We start from the raw sequence: 18,203 nt of genomic DNA on the forward strand, positions 1-18,203 counted from the left end.
TAAACTATGGTTTGAAATGTTCTGTGAACACCCTTTTCATCTTGCCTTTATTGAATTGTTTACTGTACTTTCTTGGATAAAACATATTAAAGATGACATTTAGCTGTATTAAATAAAAATAAAGGTCTTTGGATTTAATATGTTTCCCCACTGCAGTGTCTTCCTGGGATGAAGGGAAGCCTGGTGAGGGGGCCGAGGAGGTATTACTAAGCAATAATTTGAGTTATCTGGAGGAAGTTGCCACTGAGGATCTGGTTCCTTTGCCAGGACAACATCCCGAGGGACAGAAGGGGAGGAAAATGCTTCCCACCACAGGATTTCAGCAGAAAAACCTTAATAATGAAAGAGGATGAGGCTTCCTGCTCTCTTCCACACTGCTGGCTTCTCTGCAGGGCTGGACCGGAGAAGGTGCTTTCGCCCATGAAGTCCCCGTGTTTCATCTGATGGACACGGAGTCTAGAGGACGTCCTCTCCCAGCCTGGTCTTCTCCTCCAAGCACATTCAGCTGGAGTTCCCTCCCCACTGAGGACAGGATGACAGGAGAGGGAGAAGCTGTGGCACATCTGGAGGAAGGCCCAGAAGAAGGCGGTTACTTGAGTGTGCCTCCTGTTGGCATCTCCATGATGGTTGTGCTCTAGAATGGCAGACCCGGCTGTCCTTCTCATCCTGGATAATACCCTGCTGTTTACTGGGGACAATGGGCCCTTCTTATGCTACACTTTGGCCAGTTCATTTGCAGAAGAGGAAAGGGGGCAGGCACATCTGGAAAGGCAGCTGCCAAAGGATGCCTGTGCAGCTGTGCGCTCGCCAGCTCACTGAAAGCCCATTTAAGACCCCACCAAAAAGCCCCCTTTGCTTGCCAGGAAGAGAGGAGGGGAGGCCTCCAATGGTCTTTGGGCTACTCTTCTCTCTCTCTCTCTGCACAAGCTGGGGGGGGGGACCACTAGGGACATTGCAAATAAGTCAGATTTATTGAAGAAAGAAAGAAGATTTCCAGCAACTGGTGTGACTCAAGCAAGCCCTTAACTCTAAGCACAGAAACTGTCTCGCTGGTGGCCTTCCTTCCCCCCTTCCTCAAAAGAAACGATTTGGTCCCCTGCTTTTCTTCATAAAAAGCAGCCTGACAGCAGATGGGAAAGAATTCTCTCTTGCTGGGCTACTTCCCAGTTCCTCTTCCCAGTGGGAGGCCGTCCGATGCCGGAGCTGCCGTCCTAAGACAAGCAGAGGCCAATCGAGGCCTTGGAGCAGCTGCTCTCAGTCCATGTCCCACCGGAGGGGCCAGGGGTGGCCCCCCATTTCCTGCTGGTATTTCTCGTTGAATCGAGCACTCTGTTCGGGGGAGAAGTGGTTCCTCCAGTCGCCAACGGTCCCTGGAAGGGCATAAGGAAGATCTGGCTGAGTCTGCAGCAGGGACGGGGGGTCAGCTAGCAAAGGAAGCTAAGGGTGGAGGTGAACCTGGGAAAGGCAGCACTGCACCCACCCTCGCCAGCCTCCCCTCAGCCCCCCCGCCCCCTTCACGGACCTTTCCTCATGAACTGGCCTTTCTGGAAATCCAGAACCTCAGGAGGAACCAGTGTGCCATTCACCATCACGTTCTCTTTCATGACAGCAAAGCTGCAGTGCTCACGGATGAGCTCAGCCTGGTCTGGATGAACTGGGTGGTCCAGGAAGGCGCTCAGCCGCTCCACACAGCACTTCAGGTCCTGGGAGGGGCAGGAGAAAGGGATGACAAGGAGGAGGAGTTGGAGGAGGAGCCAAAGAGAAGAAGAGGAGGAGGAGGAGGAGGAAAAGAAGGAGGGGATGAACAAAGCAGGCCCTTTATCAGAGCTCTTCAAACTTGGCAACTTTAAGACTTGTGGACTCCCAGAATTCTCCAGCCAGCTATGCTTAAGTCTTAAAGTTGCCAGGTTTGGGGCCCCCTGCCCTATAGCCTCCAGCAGAAGGGCAGGAAAGATTAGGACCCCGGGAGAAAGAGGCCAAGAGCAGCAAGGCATCAATGCTGACTGAGAAGAGCAGGAGCTGTGGGACCTCTCTGAAGGGAGCCCATCCTTCGACTCTTGAAGGGGTGAAGGAGTCACCTGGCTGCCCTGGCCCAAGGCAAGAGCTCCACTGCCGAACCCTGTGGCAGGAAAGGATCTGTGGGCTGGGAATGATGGGAATTGTGTTCCACCACATCAGGAGAGACTATTCTGTCTCCATCTGAGAGCACCAAGGGACAAAATGTGGCCTTCGGGATATTAGCCAGCAACTCTCACGAGTTCCACAGCTTGTCGGGCTAGCTAGGAGTTGGGCGTTTGGGCGCATGGGAAGGGCCACGCTTGCACCCGGCTGCCGGGAAACCAGAAAAGGCAAAAACCAAAGTGGTTTCCACACAAACAAAAAATCATCTACTTTGGGCCATTGGCTTTCCTCTGCATTGTAGGGCTGAATCCGGTCATAAGAGAGGAGGCCTGTTTTCTTCATTTGCTGACCATTCCCAAATCTCCCTCCCTCCCTCCCTCGCTTTTCTGCCCCCCCTCCTGGCCTGGCCTGACGCCTGGAGCTTTTCCTGGCTGTCCTAGGAGGGAAGGGAAAGCAGCTGGGCAGGGAGGCTCCTTCCTTCAATGCTTGCCACTCCAGCCTCACGAGCCAGCCCGGATCAGGCTCCCTAACCTTTCTTCCCATTCACACGACCCTCTTCCTGACAACAGGCCAGCATTTGAAACCACCATCTTGTTTCAAAACAAGCCGGTTTCCTTCCCTGCGCCCGTCTGTGGGCCAACTCACTTGATGGAGCTCCTCATAGGAGATGCAAAAGAGGTCCAGCTCTTCTCGGCAGCCGAGCCAGCCCTTCACGTGCTCAAACCAGGATCCGTAGTGCACTGTTCCAAAGCAGGGAGAAGAGCAGGATCAGGGGGAAAGAAAGACGCCGCTTGGCCTCCTGGCAACTGAGAAGGAGCCACATCCTTTGCTGGCATTTCAGCCTGCTGGCTTCCCTTCAGCGGCGCTTATGATTCACCCGGAGAGACTCAAGTCACAAAATGTTCCAAAACAGCCTCTGCTTCGAATCCGTCTACCTCCCAGCCTGATGCCGAGAGCAGGCAGGGCTTGATGGACTTTCTGGGTGGGAGAAGGACTGGCAGAGCCCTGGCAAAGCAGCCCCTCCCTGACAACCCCCCCCAGCCCCCCCAGGTGTGTTTTGGTATCTGCCCTGCTACGAAAGAAGCCCCCAGATGGAGGAATCGCCCCTCTCCCCCCTGGAAAGTTGCCAGCTCCGCCACAGGGTCAGTGGTGAAATTCAAATATTTTTACTGCCGGTTCTGTGGGCGTGGCTTGGTGGGCGTGGCAGGGGGAGGATACTGCAAAATCTCCATTCCCTCCCCACTCTGGGGCCAGCCAGAGGTGGCATTTGCCGGTTCTCCGAACTACTCAAAATTGCCGCTGCCGGTTCTCCAGAACCTGTCAGAACCAGCTTTAAAAACCCCTCCACAGTGTGCTTTAAAGAGCCGCTCCTGGTGCCCCCCTCTGGCTCTTCAGTATGGTCACGAAGGAGACCCCTTCTCGGGGTCTTGGGCAGCCGTTAAACCGTGCTGGAATGAAGGCTGCAATGATGGGCTGGAAGGGGAGTCCGGCAGCCCTTGAAGCGCCTTCTAGGAACTGGCAGCTCCTCCACCACCCTCAAGGCTGGGATCCGACACAGGAATCCCTCAGAAAAAAATATCCTTCGCCTCCTGGGAAGTCTCGGGGTACATTCAAGAGCAGAAATGCTTTCCTCCAGCCCCAGATACGCCTGACAACACTTACTTTGTCAATGCTGAAGGATGGGAAAGGGACCAAGTTTTTAAAAGGAAACCCAACCCGTTAAGGATGAAAGCAGCCGGGTCGAAGAGCAGCATATTCACCATCCCCAGCCTGCCTGAAAACACCGTCGCCCACCCAATGCCCTCTGAAGAATGCCTGGAACCGCAATCCCCAGAATTCCCAGCCAGCACAAGCAGAACTATCCTCCACCACATCTGGAGATCATCAGACTGGGAGAGGCTCCCACCAGTCTCCGGAAACCTCTGCCTGCAGCCACGGAACCACAGCTTCTGGGACTAATTGGAAACAGTTGCTACAATGCAGCCAGGGCGCTTTAAGCCTCCGGGGTCTCCGGACGTGGCAACTCCAAGACTTGCAGACTTCGACTCCCAGCTGCCCTGGCTGAGGAGTTCTGGGAGTTGAAGTCCACACGTCTAAGAGTTGCCAAGTTCAGAGACCCCGGCTTAAAACTAAAACACTGCCCACACCTTGTTAAAATGAATGCGCAACCCCAACAGCCCCCACAGCTGCAGTTGCAATACAAAATGCAGAATGAAAGCAGACCGCGAGAGCCGTAAAGACAGTGGGAGGCCCACAAAGGCAGTGAAATTGGAGACCGGTGGCCCTTAAATAACCTCCGTGTGGCTCAAAGGGGCAGATCCTCCTTTCCACTTACCGGTGCCAGCCATGAAATCGTGAAGGAAGCCTTCAAAGGAAGCTGGGTCAGGGAAGAACTTGGCCATTCTCTGGAAATGGTAGTAGGACACAACAACATCTTTTGGGTTCCTGACCACATAGATCACCTGCAGCAGGCAAAGAATGGACAGGTTGGTCCCCCCAAAGGACTTCCTGTTTTGACCACCTGCCATCCCAACCTTGGGTCTCCTCTGGCTGCTGTTTCCTCGACTACCTTCACAAGAGACACCACGGCTGCCCTCATGCCATGCTAAGCTGACGATCCCAATTACGTCCCTCTGAAAGCCCCCTGGGGAGGCCCAGGGTAGCCCCACCCGAAGGCTTTGCCATCATCATTCTTGAAAGGAGCCCACGGGGTTTCCCCCGAGACGTACCTTGGGCTTAGCTTTCTTCAGGGCAGGTGCCAACACTGACTGGGGCAGGTGGGTGGTGAGGAGCCGAGGACACCCAATGTGCTGAAGCTGCTCTTGGAAATAGGTGTGCTCCACCCAGGGAGCCCGGGCCCAGTTGGGAAGAGTCTTTATGGGTTGGAGGTTGCCGTTGCTGTAGATCAAGGAGAGGATTTCTTGCATCCACGTGGTGCCTGGAGGGCAGGAGAGAAGACTGGCTGATGACATGACGACCTGTGGAACTGCAGGATTTTTGACTGCAAGGACTCCAGAGGTTTCCCTCCCTGGGGAAAGACCCCTTGTGCAGAAAAGAAAGTGGTGGGGCATCTCCATCCATCCATTCAGACGACCATTCGGGAGAAGAGCAGTAGAAATTATGTCTGGGCATCTCGACCCTGCTGGCCTGTCAGCTGGGCAACTTAAAAGGAGCAAAGGTGCACCCCCACATTTCCCCAAGCCCACTCTGCCATTAGCAATGGGGGTGCTCTTTCCCCCGGCAGCTGACGGAAGTGGGAGAAGAAAGAACGCCGAGGGCTCTACCAACCTTTCAGCTACCTGCAGTAACTACCTTATGGATAGTTCATTAAACATAAACAATGGACAGACAGGCATGCAGATTAGAGATCAGCTCTTGGGAAGAACCAGTTGTGCCAGCATATTCATCCGACTGGAAGAAAGAACATTTATGCAACTACGAGAAAGACCCCCCCCCCCCACGCAAAGGCAAACATTCTCTCCTTCCCTCCTCCGCAGTTACTGAGGCAAGGTGGACAAGGGTGCTCGGTCCAGCTTGGCTGAAGGGCCAGAGGGCCTCTAGTGGCCCCGGGAGTCCAGGGGACGAGGAAAGAGGGACGACTCCCTTTTCTCTTTGCCCACTTCCTCTTTCTCCACAAGGCCCCAGAGGCCTCCAGCCAGAGGCCCAGCCTGTCTCCAACTGGGGCAGGGTGGGATTCAGGGATCCCGTGGTAAAGACTACCTAAAGGAGCAGAGGGGACCTCTTGGAGTCTCTGGAGTGGGGGTGAGGATGTAGATCTGGTTGATGAATCTTGGTCTTGCTGTGAGCAGGAGGCTGAAACTGGGCAGTAGTTGAGGGGTCAGTCAATGATTAACTCCGCCACTGCCTCTGAATATTTCAAAGACCATCGTTTCCCTCTGAGTCAAGAGAGAACACTTATTGTTTTAGACTCGGCCAGATAAGACAGTCCTACCATCCTCTCTTGGTTCCCCTTTATTTATCAAAAGGGTTGGTGGATTTCCACACTCCAACAGCCACAAAATTCTTCTTAAGGGTTACTTAAGGAAATGCTACGTTGCAAGACTGGTGCGGTGGCACAAAAAGGAGAAGGTTATGAAACGGAGGAAAGACCGGTGAAGATGACAGAGCTATCAAAGATGGCAAAATTCACCGGCTTGATTAGAGAAAGATGGCTGATCCGTAACTACAAACCTTGATGGACCTTTTGCTGACAAGACAGACCACAGTCAGAAAGACCCGGAAATTGCTTCTCTGACAACTTTCTTTTCGTTTTCTGTTTTTTTTTTCTATTTTCTTTCTTCCCTGTTTATTATTTTTCTTCATTTTCTTCTCTGGTTATTACTTTGCTTAAAAAATTCTAATAAAGCTGATGAGAGAATTGCCACTGGAACTAGAATGCCCTGGTTCAAAGGTGCCCTGGCTCAGCTTTCCATTCTTTTGAGGGAAGTTTGCATTTCCTCTCAGGGCATCAAATAAACAACAAGAAAGACTGGAGCTTCTGCAGAGAGGGGGAGAGGGGGGGAGCAGTTTTTTTATGAATGATATATTCCATGCCCCCCCCCCAAGGGAAAAAGGCCCTCCAGGCCCACCGAGGGAGGGAGGAATAGGAGCCCACCTGGAGAGGCCTGGAGCGGAAGGAACTGTCCCCTCTGAGCCGTCCCAGACGGCTTCAAAAGGCTCCCAATATCCCTTTTGGACTTTGAGTAAACAGACTCAGCTACTTAATCTCACAACTGTATTTGGTTTTGCCTGGGAAACAAAGAGCCTCCTCCGTCCTCCTCTCCTAGCAGGGGCCCACCACCCGCTTTACCTGACTTGGGGTAAGTGACGAGGAGGACGTCCGTGTCCTGGAACTCAAAGTGGCTGGCGAAGTGGAGGGAGCTCTCGGTGTGGAGGTGTCCCGGCAGGCGTATGTTGGCAAAGACCTCGGTTACATCCAGCCGAGCCATGGCGCTGGCAGCACCCGGGAGGCCTCTCTGCTCTCCTGCAGCCAAAGGACCTCCCCTCCGCCTGCTCAGCCCAGCCGTGGGAGGTATCCTCCCAAAAACGAGCTTTTTCTAACCAGAACTGCTGAAGGCAGAACCGTTGTCAGCAGGTGGATTCAGAAGGACAGCTTCCTTTATCTCTGGAAACGGCTCAGGTTCTTCCCTACTACTGGAAATAAAGCCAAAAGAAATTAATCAATAATTTCATAACTCTGGTTGAGTTTTTCCAACTGTTCTTGATCTTTCAGCCAAACTGGATGGTATGCAATACGCTGTCCTTCTGTTTCCAAGGCTAATTGTTTTATTTCAAATCCTTTTTTTATAAATAAATTAAAAAAAATCCAAATGGCAGGACAAAGAACAGACTATTCATGGAGATGCCAGCAATTTGACAAAGCAGCTATGCACATCTGGTCCGTTTTTGTGAATATGAATGCAAGTAGCAAGTCTTAACCTTAATTTTAAAAACAAATCATTTGGGGGTTTGCACACAGCACTGTTGGCTTATGAGCAGAGAAACTGGGCCAGAAAGGAAAAAAAGGTTGCACATTATACTCATAATTGTACTTGGGGGGGCGGGGGGAGCACAAAACAAGGGTATAACATGTGGGGAAAAGCTTCCTGTGGGTTGCTGGCTGTTTTTCTCAGCTACTTTGTTATTGATGCAAGAATGGAAAAACCTGATCGGTTTGTTATAATAGTTGACCTGCTTAAGAGGTTATTAGGAGCATATAAAGCATGCGAATAATTGGACCTGTCTGACTACATGCAAGGTAACTTAAGAAGCACAACGGATTAGGAGAATGTGAGATCCGTGTCTTTTTCTGCCTGGTGGTGAAGTCACAAAGTGTTTGTTTTGACCTTGCACTTCCCCTCCCCTGTGGTTGTAAGCCGCCCTGAGTCCCCTCAGGGAAAAGGGCGGCATATAAATCCCAATAAAAACCTAAACCTAAACCTGTCCTTCAGGAACTCTGCACACTCCCAGATGCCAATGTTGTGTCTTCTTAATTGTCTCCAGATTAGCCCTCACAGTCTGCCTGGAGAAGAACACCAAGGCTCAGGTTTATGCAGTCATAAATTCAACTTCAGGGGTTGGTGTCTCATTCCCCCCCCCCCCGATTTTTCTCCCGGCTTTCCCAGCTGCACAAATAAAGGGGGGGGCAGGGAAAAATGTCCCAAAGTAAGTCTAGATTCCCTTTCAAGGTAAGTTCATTTTATGCGGTTCTTACAAAGCACATCATCCCCTCTTAGGGTGAGTTTTTGCATGGAAATCAATTTAAAAGCAAACAAAGTCATAAATCATAGATAAATGGACACATTGCCTCCCCCTCCTAAAATTTAACAGGAGCTTAGAAAGCCCTTACAATTAACTTGATCCCGGCTTATCTCTTTCCTAAGCCTCTTGTCTCTTGGTTTCTAATTATCTTGCTCTAACAGGCAGGTTGAATCAGGGAGCCATCGCGGCTGCCTCCACGCCCCCACATTCCATCTACACATGGATCCTCCTCATCTCCTTCCCATGGAGGCTACCACCGTGTGGCTCACCTCATCAGAACCCCACCCTACCAGGTCCCTTGTTACCCTCGCTCCCCTCCCAATTAGCTGCGCTGAGCTGCTGAATCAAACCTGGGGAAGAGCACGGCTGAAGTACGGCAAAGTGGGCTGCCTCTTATGCCCACCGCTGCAAGCTCATCTGCCAAAGAGCATGGAGGGGAGGGGAATCACCCTTCAAGGCTTTCAAAGCCAACGCAGCTCAAGCTCGTCAACCCCCTGGGTTTCAACAGCTGCAAAATCTCCACGTGTGACTGGCACGACCAAGTGGAGCTCCGTAGACCTGGTGACGCCATGAACCACGGGCAATCCTGAACCCAGGGACCCCCCCCTTTCCCCCTGACTGAGCGCAAGGTTGGATAACAACAGAACTGGATCTAGAGAGAGCCAGTCTCTGCACAAGGCTGATTTTCGCCCTGGGATCTGCTGCTCCTTTGCTTAGATGAAAGGAAAGGGGAAAGAAGTGAGGACTGGTCTGTTTCCACCATAAATAAACCCCTGCCGTCTGCTGTTCATGCTTAGCCTGAAAAGAAAGAGGGGGCTCCGAAGGAAGAACCACCTGGCCCTCTTTGTCCCCACCCAGATGCTGCCTCGTTCCAATGTCCCCAGTGGATCCCTTCCGAGGGAGGAGGCCTCGGGGACTTGGAGCTCCTCAGAACTGAGCCAGGAGGAGAAAGAGAGTTCGGGGCCAAAAGGTTCCTGGGCCAGGAGGGTCTTTCCCCTGGGCTCAAAGGGGCCTGGGGTCCACCGAAGGAAGTGGAAGGGAATTGCGACTGCCCGGGTTCTCCGCGCTTGTCCCTCCCAGGGGGATCCTCCTTGGGTCTTCCTCACTCAGCTCAAAGGGCAGGAGGAGCTCAGCTGCCTGAAGCCTTCTCTGGCTCCTCCCAAGCCACACTCACTATCAGGAGCCACCACATGATGGGTGGATCCCACTCAGGGCACTCCCTGTGTCCTTACCACTTCACTTGTCTCTAAGGATCCCTGGGAGGAAACGCTGGAGGAGATCTCTGCTGCTGGTCCAGAGCCCCAGGATGCTGCTGGTGTCTTTCCTCGTGCTGGCTTGTTTCTCCGTCTGCTTGGCAGATGTCCATCATCTGGAGGCAATCAAAATAATGAATAACACACCTGTGGTGGACGGGTAAGACCAGAGCCTTCCTTTTGCTGCCGTGGGTTGGTGGAGGAAGAGCCCCTTCTTGGGAGATGCAAGGATCACCCTTTTCCCTCCAGGGCCTCCTGCTGGCACTCAGCTGGCGCCCAGCTTTCCACTGGGCTGGCTGGTTGGCACAATGCCACACAACTTCCAACGGGGCTGGCACAATCCACATCCTTGAGGCGCTCTTAAAATGTTCTGTGCGACATGGTTGGGCTGCTTTCCAGGGAACAAAATCCGAAGGGCCAAACTAGGAAGTTTCCCATCGAGGCTTCCTGAGAAAAAAACACCCTTTTGGGAGTGGCTCAAGGGGGAGAAAGGGGTGGACGAGCCCTTGAAAAAGGCCGGGGATGAAGAATTGCACAAGAGTCTCTGCAAAATAGGGAACAAACATTAAACTGTCAAATGTCGTCCAACAGAAATAGAACCATGGGTTTGGGAGCAAAACCCCCGTGGGGTATGAACTGAGGGCTGCTGAGCTAGAAGTGGCCGGCGGAGAAGGAGAAGCCGAGACCTTCCCTTGGGCAAGTGGGTGGCCATGAAAGGTGCTTTGGCCAGGTTCAGGTGCAGCAGAAGCAGAGAGGAGAGTCCCGCTGGCAAAGTGTGACCTTCCTGGATTGCGCCATCTTGGGAAGGATTCGTGGAGGAGGAGGTGCCAGGAGAGGCAGCCAAATAAGCTGAGGGCTGGGCAGCCCCGCAGGGAGGAAAGGTTTCTATGCTAGGGGCTATTTGGGGCAAGGAAAAGGGAGTGGTGTAAGGGCGTGTTCCATTAAGCAAATGGGGGAATGAAGGTGTGAGAAGGAATCCGAGCAATGCAGGGGAAGATGCTGCAGGGCCCCCCCCCTTCCATGCTGGCCTTGATCGAGGAGCCCTTTGCTCAGTGAATAATCAACCACCAGGTGATTGCCCCGAGGGTTAGCCAAACATGAATCCTCTCCCTGGAGGGTTCTGGAATTGAGGCGGAAGCACTTGGTCAGGCAGCCTTGGAGGCTGGGAAGTCCAGAGGTGAAGAGGCTCTTACAACGCCCCCCTCCCTCTCGCCTCTCTCTTGAAGACCAGCATGACTTCCAGTAGAACGTAGAAGAGGGTCCATCTCTGGGCACCAGGAAGCCCAACAGCTCTTCTGCCTCCTTGCCCCGGATTCCTTCTGAATGTGGAAACAGCCGGGGGGGGGGGGGGGAGGCCCATTTGAGGCAACCTTGGGAACTCCAGGCTTCCATCCATTTGTGTTAACAAATACAGCTGCGTAGCGGTTGGCAGTTCTGGGAATTAGGCAGGAAGATCAGTTTCAATTCAATACACAATAACATTCAAGATCAAAGCAACTTTTAAATAATAATAGACCTGGTCTCTCCTCTCCTCTCTCTCTCCCTCCCTCTCTCTCTCTCTCTCTCTTTCTTAAGAGAACTTGCTTTGATCTTGAATGCTATTTGTTTTGAATTATAGCCGAACTTATTTCCTTCAGATATTGGAAAAAGAGAGAGTTTGTGGTTTGGTTGCTCTGCCATTTCCAGTTAAATGCAACTAAATAACTGAACTTCCTAGTTAGAATGAAAGCCATTAACAAAGCAGCCTTTCATGCCCTGTTAAGTACCCTTGTCAGAAGGGCAGGATCTTCTACCAACCCCACCAGGCTGCTGGCTGTTAGTTATTAATCCTTAGAGTAAGTGTAACCATGGATAAAACTGGAGGTGGTGGACACTTAAATCACCTTCCCGCAGCCTTTTAGGTTTTAACTTCTTTTATTCCTTTTTGCATCTGGCTCCTTTATTGGTTTATTGTATTTTTATACAGTTTTTAAGCATTTGTGTTTTAATTCTACCCCATCCAGAGTCACAAGTGAGATTTTGACAAATAAATAATAAACGTATGGATTTTTGTTGTTGTTCTATGAATTGCTTTCTCTGATCAAAGCAAGCCAGAGTCTTAAGTGTTACACGCAAGTTCAGCCCATCCTTTAATTATCTGATGTAAGGAAGACTAACTGTTACCATCTCAACCTTTGATCTTCAAGGACAGTTGCCTTATCAATTAATCTGCTTCTATCAGCCTCTTGTATCATAACCCAGCATCTACCCAAGATGATAAAACGTTATCTTTCACTTTTATAGTCACAATGATCTGCCCTGGCAGTTGCTGACAAAATTCAACAACCAGCTGTCCTTGAAGGCAGCCAATTTGCAGGATCTGCAAGACACTCACACCAATATTCGGAAGCTGCGTCTCGGGCATGTAGGAGCCCAGGTAAGAGATGAACGAATGACACTTGCAAGTCTCCCGTACAATAAAATGGGAGAGATTAACCTCCCTACTGAAACATCCGATCGTTCAGATCTTTGCGAATTGCTAAACCTTCTAACTTGCTTATTTTCAGCCTGGCTTATTTGTTTAGCCTTTCGCCTGCGTTTCAGATTTGTGTGTGTTTTAAGATACCTTCAGTGGGTCCAACCTCTGCTGCCTGCCCGCTTCCTTCCTGTGGAAAGCAGAGATCTGTCCTCTCCACTTGCACCTTAGATCATCTGCTGATGCAGATGCGGCCTCCTGATAAAGCTCCTCACACAGGAAGTTTTAAGACACCTTTGCCTTCCTTCTGCAGTTCTGGGCAGCCTATGTGCCCTGCGACACCCAAGACAAAGACGCAGTAAAGCGAACTCTGGAGCAAATCGATGTCATTCACCGGATGTGCCACCGATACCCAGATACCTTCATGTGTGTTACTGACAGTGCAGGTAAGCGCAGAGATGGTGCCAGTGGCCGTTGCTTCCTGGCTGGCCAAGGAGGGGCCCAACCACGTGCCTCTTAAGCCAGAGGGGCCCCAGGTGAGTAGTGGGGCTGCTCCAGATGACGGAATCCAAGCACTCCGGCTCAACCTCAGGCCTATGGAGAGCAGCAAGTGGCCTTTCATTATAAGCTGCTTCCAGGGAAAAAAGCAGGACGACTTCTCTGGCCATCAGCAACTGCTCAGGAATCAGGGCCAAAACCCAATGCTAGTTTTAGCCTTGTCATCTCTTCAACCCAGAATCCTCTGTTGTGGCAGGAGAAACTGTCTGGAGCTGGGTTTACATGTAATGCATGCAATCGTTTTTCAAAACTGCGATTGACTAAACCACAAAATTTGACCTGTAACCCATGGATTACAAAGCATGAAGTCTTGTGTGTCATCACAGAATGACGAGCCGAGGTGGCGCAGTGGTTAAATGCAGCACTGCAGGCTACTTCAGCTGACTGCAGTTCTGCAGTTTGGCTGTTCAAATCCCACCAGGCTCAAGGTTGACTCAGCCTTCCATCCTTCCGAGGTGGGTGAAATGAGGACCCGGATTGTTGTTGGGGGCAATATGCTGACTCTGTAAACCGCTTAGAGAGGGCTGAAAGCCCTATGAAGCGGTATATAAGTCTAACTATTGCTAACTATTGACAACATCCACTAGTTTGATCCTGGCTTGCCGCACTGAGGATCTCAGATGACTGCAGTTGAGCAAGCCACAGCTTAGTTGATGTGTGAAAGAGGCCAGCATGCTAAGAGTGTTGAAACAAACCCTTGGCTGGTTTAGTCCAACCCATGAACTCGTCTCTGCCAGAATTCTCCCTTGTCCCGTGTGCAGAAGAGCATGATGGGTCAGGCGGGGGAAGGGGAAGTTAGCCTTAACTCTGAAAATTAAGGGTAGGAACCATCTCATATTCCCAGCTGGCCACCCTGAACAATGCGCACCTGGCCCTGGAAGCTGGATGGGAATCCTTCTCTTGCAGGTATCCGGGAGGCTTTTGCCTCTGGCCACGTGGGCAGCCTAATCGGCGTGGAGGGGGGCCATTCCATTGACAGCAGCTTGGCCGTCCTGCGCACCTTCTACCTGCTGGGCGTGCGCTACATGACCCTCACCCACAGTTGTAACACTCCCTGGTAAGCGGAGAGGCCTGAAGCCTGCTTTCAAATAAGGGCAGAGCCCTGGGGGGGGCCTTGAGCAGGGCAGAGTGGCAGCACATGGCTGTTGGGTAGCCTTGAAAGCATTCGTGTAGAGAAGGGCCGAAGAGGGCCGTGGGGCAACTGATTTCAATAGAAGAGTTCCATTGAGGGGGGGAGGAGCTTCAGGGAAGGAGGGTGTGGAGGAGGAAGCGCCAGCATCCTATGCGCCTTCATTTGGGCTCTACTTCCCTTGGCAGGGCTGACAACTGGCTGGTAGATACAGCGGAGGAAAGGCCTGTCCACAATGGCTTGACGGAATTTGGGAAGGTCAGTGAAGGCTCTGTGGAGGGAGTGGAATGGGGGGAGGGGGCTGTGTGGGGCTACCCAAGCAGCGCATCTCATCTGCCAAAGGGAGACAAGGCCTTGTCATTGGCCCGAAGCAGAGCGGGTTAAGAAGGGCTCCCATTGAAACAGGGGCTGCAAAAGTAGCCACCACGAAGGAGCAAAGCTTGCAGAATAGGAAGGACGGGCCTCACTGGGGCAACTGAGGTGAGATGGGGGCTTGTGCCCGAGAGTTTGGGGCAGGCTTTTCCTCTTGAACCCAGAGCCTCCCGAATGCATCTTCTCAGGCCTTCTCAAGGCCCAGGTGGGATCAGAAGCTCTCCTTCCTATCCATCTTTGCTCCACAGCGTGTGGTCCTGGAGATGAATCGGCTGGGCATGATGGTGGATTTGTCCCATGTCTCTGTGGAGACGATGAAGGCTGCCCTAAAGGTCTCCAAGGCCCCCGTGATATTCAGCCACTCCTCCGCCTACGCCATTTGCCAAAACAGGCGGAATGTACCGGACGATGTGCTCCGCCAAGTGGTGAGCAGAGCTGGGCTCGGGTGGGGCCGAACGGCACATGCTTTCAACAGTGCCAATGCAGGTCGGGCGGGAAGCCTTTGCTCGGAGTTCTTCCTTGGCTCCCGGGGTGCTCTTCAAAGGGACTGGCCCACCACCTCTCAGGCGGACACGGGGCTGGGCGCAGCGGGGTCAGGAGGGTCAGGAGGTGGCGGAGAAGTTGAGGCTCCTGCTGTTTCTGGGCATCAGCTTCTGGGCGGCCCCTTTGATGATGCCCCCTCCTCTCCTCGCAGAACGAGACACGCAGCCTTGTAATGGTCAACTTCTACAACGACTACATCTCCTGCAGCAGCCATGCCACTCTGGCCCAGGTAGCAGGTAAAGCCAGCAGAGCGGGAACGACACATCAGGAGACGCGGGAGGGGGAACTGAGGCAGACGGAAAGCGGTCAACCTCTCATCTTTCTCCCCCGCAGACCACATGGACTACATAAAGCGCGTTGCTGGAGCAAAATCCGTTGGCATTGGAGGAGACTATGATGGGGTGCCCAGGTATCAGCAGGAGGAGGAGGAGGAGGGTCGACGTAAAAGAAGCCCAGCCTGCAGTGGGGCTTCCAGCCCCCAAGGCTGGAGTGGCATCATTGCTGGAAGATAGTAGGCAGGTTGTAGGCTCTGCCAAGAACGGTACTCGCCCTTTAGTGGGGGGCTGCAGGAGCCCTGTCCCTACGGCATGTATGGGTCCTGACTTTGAATGAGCAGGCATCCCGAGGGAGACGGCACTCCTGGCCCTTAGCCTTCTTTCCCTCTGACCAAGACACGGCCGATTAGAGAGCAGGTGGGCTCCTGGAGGTGCAGCACCAGAGAGATCAGCCCTGGCATGAGAAGGGGGAGGGAGGGGGCGAGGGGCACGGAACCCTTCCCTTAACTTCCACTGGTGCTTCTTTGGCTTACAGAGTCCCTCAAGGCTTAGAGGATGTCTCCAAATACCCAGACTTAATTGCTGAACTGCTGAGGAGGGGATGGACGGAACAGGAGGTGGAGGATGCCCTGGCCAACAATCTTTTGCGGGTCCTGGGGGAAGTAGAGCAGGTAAGACATCTCAGACCTGAAGAAGAGCTGGAGGCGGGTAATAACAGACTTGGGTATGGAAGAACCTCAGCTCTACAAACCAGCAATGTCCAAGCCCAAAGCTTCTCCCCTCCTTTTCACCTTGTGCTCATTTTCCAGTTCTATTTGAACTGCTTCTCTTTGGAGAACCTCTTCCCAGCCAGGAGAACCATTCTGACTCACAAAATCTAGATGGAAGTGTGCTTTTAGTGGTCAAGGTGTTAGATCAGGACCACAAAGATCTAGAACTGGACTAAAATCCACATGTGGTTGGAGAAAATGATACACAAACAAATAGACTTTAAACCAGAGGTCTTTTTATTGGGAATTTTACCAGAAACCTACAACAAAGACTTAAAATATTTGATTGTAAATGTTTTAACAGCAGCCAGAATTGTATTTGCAAAAAACTGGAAAAATGAAACAATACCAAAAGAGGAAGAAATCATTCGAAAAATAATGGACTGTGCCGAAATGAGTAAATTGACATTTGAAATTAGAGAGCAAGAGGATGAACAATTTTATAAGATATGGGACTTGTTTTATCAATGGCTAAGGGGGAAAAAAACAAAATTTTGGAAATGAAAAATGATACACTTATGCCTTAATTGGAAAAAGTAAATGATGATATAATTATGCTGTGAAATAATTCAACAATGATATAAGGAAGTACTAATATAAGGTCTGGTGATATAATGTATAAGGTTAAGAACTTACTATAATGATATTTCGCTGCTGATAAGGCAATTCCAGTAGGGGAACAAATGAAAACTGGTATATATAGGCAGCGATGCCTTGTTGAACAATGAAGGAATAAGATCTCTGTTTGAAGGTATGAAATGCAAGGTTAACAATGAATAGAAGTATATTCTCTGGGGGAAAACAATGCTAATGTTAACTGAATATATAGTGTAGAAGGAAAATGAGGCCTTTAGTTACATTAGAGGAAATATCTGAGATGGTAAACATTATTTGAAGATGTAGATGTTAAAACAACCGTAATCAAACGACATGTTGCATGTGATGATGGGTTTTTTCTTTCCCCCTTTCCTTCTTGGACCTTTTTTTGTCCTTTTTGGCCTCCCCCCTCCCCCCACCCTTTTTTTCCCCTCTCTCCCTTGTTTTATTTTGTTGTTTTTTGTTTTTAAAACCCTAGCTTATTGTGGTGCTTATTAAATATACAATAGAGAGATACGGGATGTATAAACTTAAAAAAAAAAAAAAAAGATCTAGAACTGTGTTTCTCAACCTTGGCAACTTGAAGATGTCCGGACTTCAACTCCCAGAATTCCCCAGCCAGCAAATGCTGGCTGGGGAATTCTGGGAGTTGAAGTCCGGACATCTTCAAGTTGCCAAGGTTGAGAAACACTGATCTAGAATCCGGTTCACTTCCACCCATGGAAGCTCAGTCTACATCTAAATCTAATGAACTCATCTGAACAAGCTCTCCTCCTTCCTTAGGTGCGAAACAAAATGTCTCTCGAAGAATTTCCCGATGACACCCCCATTGCCCTCCAGGAGCTGGGAGGAGGATGTCGAACACACTACGGGTACCCCAGCCAAGGGGATCACCCCAGAGCTTTGCCTGCTCTGCTCCCCCTGCTGTTGCTCCTCTCCACATTGATCTCATAGAAGCCCCGGGATCTCCTCCCTTGCAGACGACGAGGATCCTGCCAGGTTAAGAAAGAAGCATTTCTGCATCCAATTCCTATCGCACTTCAAATTCTGCCCAAATCTCGGACTGTTCTCTTATTACCTCCATTAACTTGTGGCCGGCTACCAAAACGCCATCAATGGCAGCTGCTCTTTCCCCACTGTGGGCATCGGAGGAGCCAGGCAAGCAAGATTCTGCTTTGAACTTTCCCAAGTATTTGCTAGCCGCCCTCTTTGCTCTGCAGATCCCGGGAGTTCATCATGGTGGGGGAGCACAGGGGACGACACCACGCGCCACTTAGGTTTGCCTGTCTCTTTTCCCCCACCTTGTGAAGGGCAGAGATTGCAGCGGGAGGGATGACGAGAGAGTAAGCAGACACACAACGGGGAATAGGTCAAAAACAACACAGCGGCGCCAGCAGCCTTGAGTAACCCTACTCAAAAATCCCTGAGTATTCCCCTTGGCCTGCCTGTTTACTTCCTTGTAACCCCTCCCTCGAATGCATCACCCACTTGGGGAGATTAGGAGCGAACAAAGCAAAGGAGTGAAAGAGATTAGTCTTCTATTAGTTTTGGAGATGCTCTCTGTGTGTGAACAAAGGACAGGGAGTGGGGGGAAAGAATGTGCAGTTGGGTTCACATCATTTCACCCTTAGCAACTGCTTTGCTTAATGCCAGTTGATGATAAGAGCCGAGGTGGTGCAGTGGTTAGGGTGCTGTACTGCAGGCCCCTTCAGCTGACTGTTATCTGCAGTTCAGCGGTTCAAATCTCACCGGCTCAAGGTTGACTCAGCCTTCCATCCTTCCGAGGTGGGTAAAATGAGGACCCGGATTGTTGTTGGGGGTGATATGCTGGCTCTGTAAACCGCTTAGAGAGGGCTGAAAGCCCTATGA

At 51.2% G+C, this 18,203-nt stretch overlaps 2 protein-coding genes across 3 annotated transcripts; one reads left to right on the forward strand and one right to left on the reverse strand.

Annotated features, from left to right (window-relative positions):
• Positions 1-33: 33 nt before the first annotated feature.
• On the reverse strand, positions 34-9,681 carry LOC116518172 (sulfotransferase 2B1-like). 2 transcript variants are annotated; one of them, XM_032231455.1, is made up of 7 exons: positions 9,615-9,681; positions 6,932-7,275; positions 4,851-5,059; positions 4,457-4,583; positions 2,767-2,861; positions 1,523-1,703; positions 34-1,370 (listed from the first exon to the last, which is right to left on the reverse strand). In XM_032231455.1, the coding sequence occupies exons 2-7, from the start codon at positions 7,068-7,070 to the stop codon at positions 1,255-1,257; spliced, it is 867 nt and encodes a 288-aa protein (XP_032087346.1). In that variant the 5' UTR covers positions 7,071-7,275; positions 9,615-9,681; the 3' UTR covers positions 34-1,254. The 2 variants fall into 2 exon arrangements, with proteins under 2 accessions (XP_032087346.1, XP_032087347.1); XM_032231456.1 differs by lacking the exon at positions 9,615-9,681 and adding an exon at positions 6,313-6,619 and having other exon boundaries at positions 6,932-7,023.
• Positions 9,637-17,814, forward strand: DPEP1 (dipeptidase 1). Its single transcript, XM_032231454.1, has 10 exons — positions 9,637-9,795; positions 11,919-12,051; positions 12,404-12,536; positions 13,555-13,705; positions 13,966-14,035; positions 14,398-14,574; positions 14,844-14,928; positions 15,026-15,101; positions 15,503-15,638; positions 17,118-17,814. Exons 1-10 carry the CDS (start codon positions 9,689-9,691, stop codon positions 17,286-17,288), a joined length of 1,239 nt encoding a protein of 412 aa, XP_032087345.1. The 5' UTR covers positions 9,637-9,688; the 3' UTR covers positions 17,289-17,814.
• The last annotated feature ends 389 nt before the right edge of the window (positions 17,815-18,203 follow it).

This window comes from Thamnophis elegans, chromosome 14 (genome assembly GCF_009769535.1).
Source record: "Thamnophis elegans isolate rThaEle1 chromosome 14, rThaEle1.pri, whole genome shotgun sequence".
NCBI classification, from domain to species: Eukaryota; Metazoa; Chordata; class Lepidosauria; order Squamata; family Colubridae; genus Thamnophis; species Thamnophis elegans.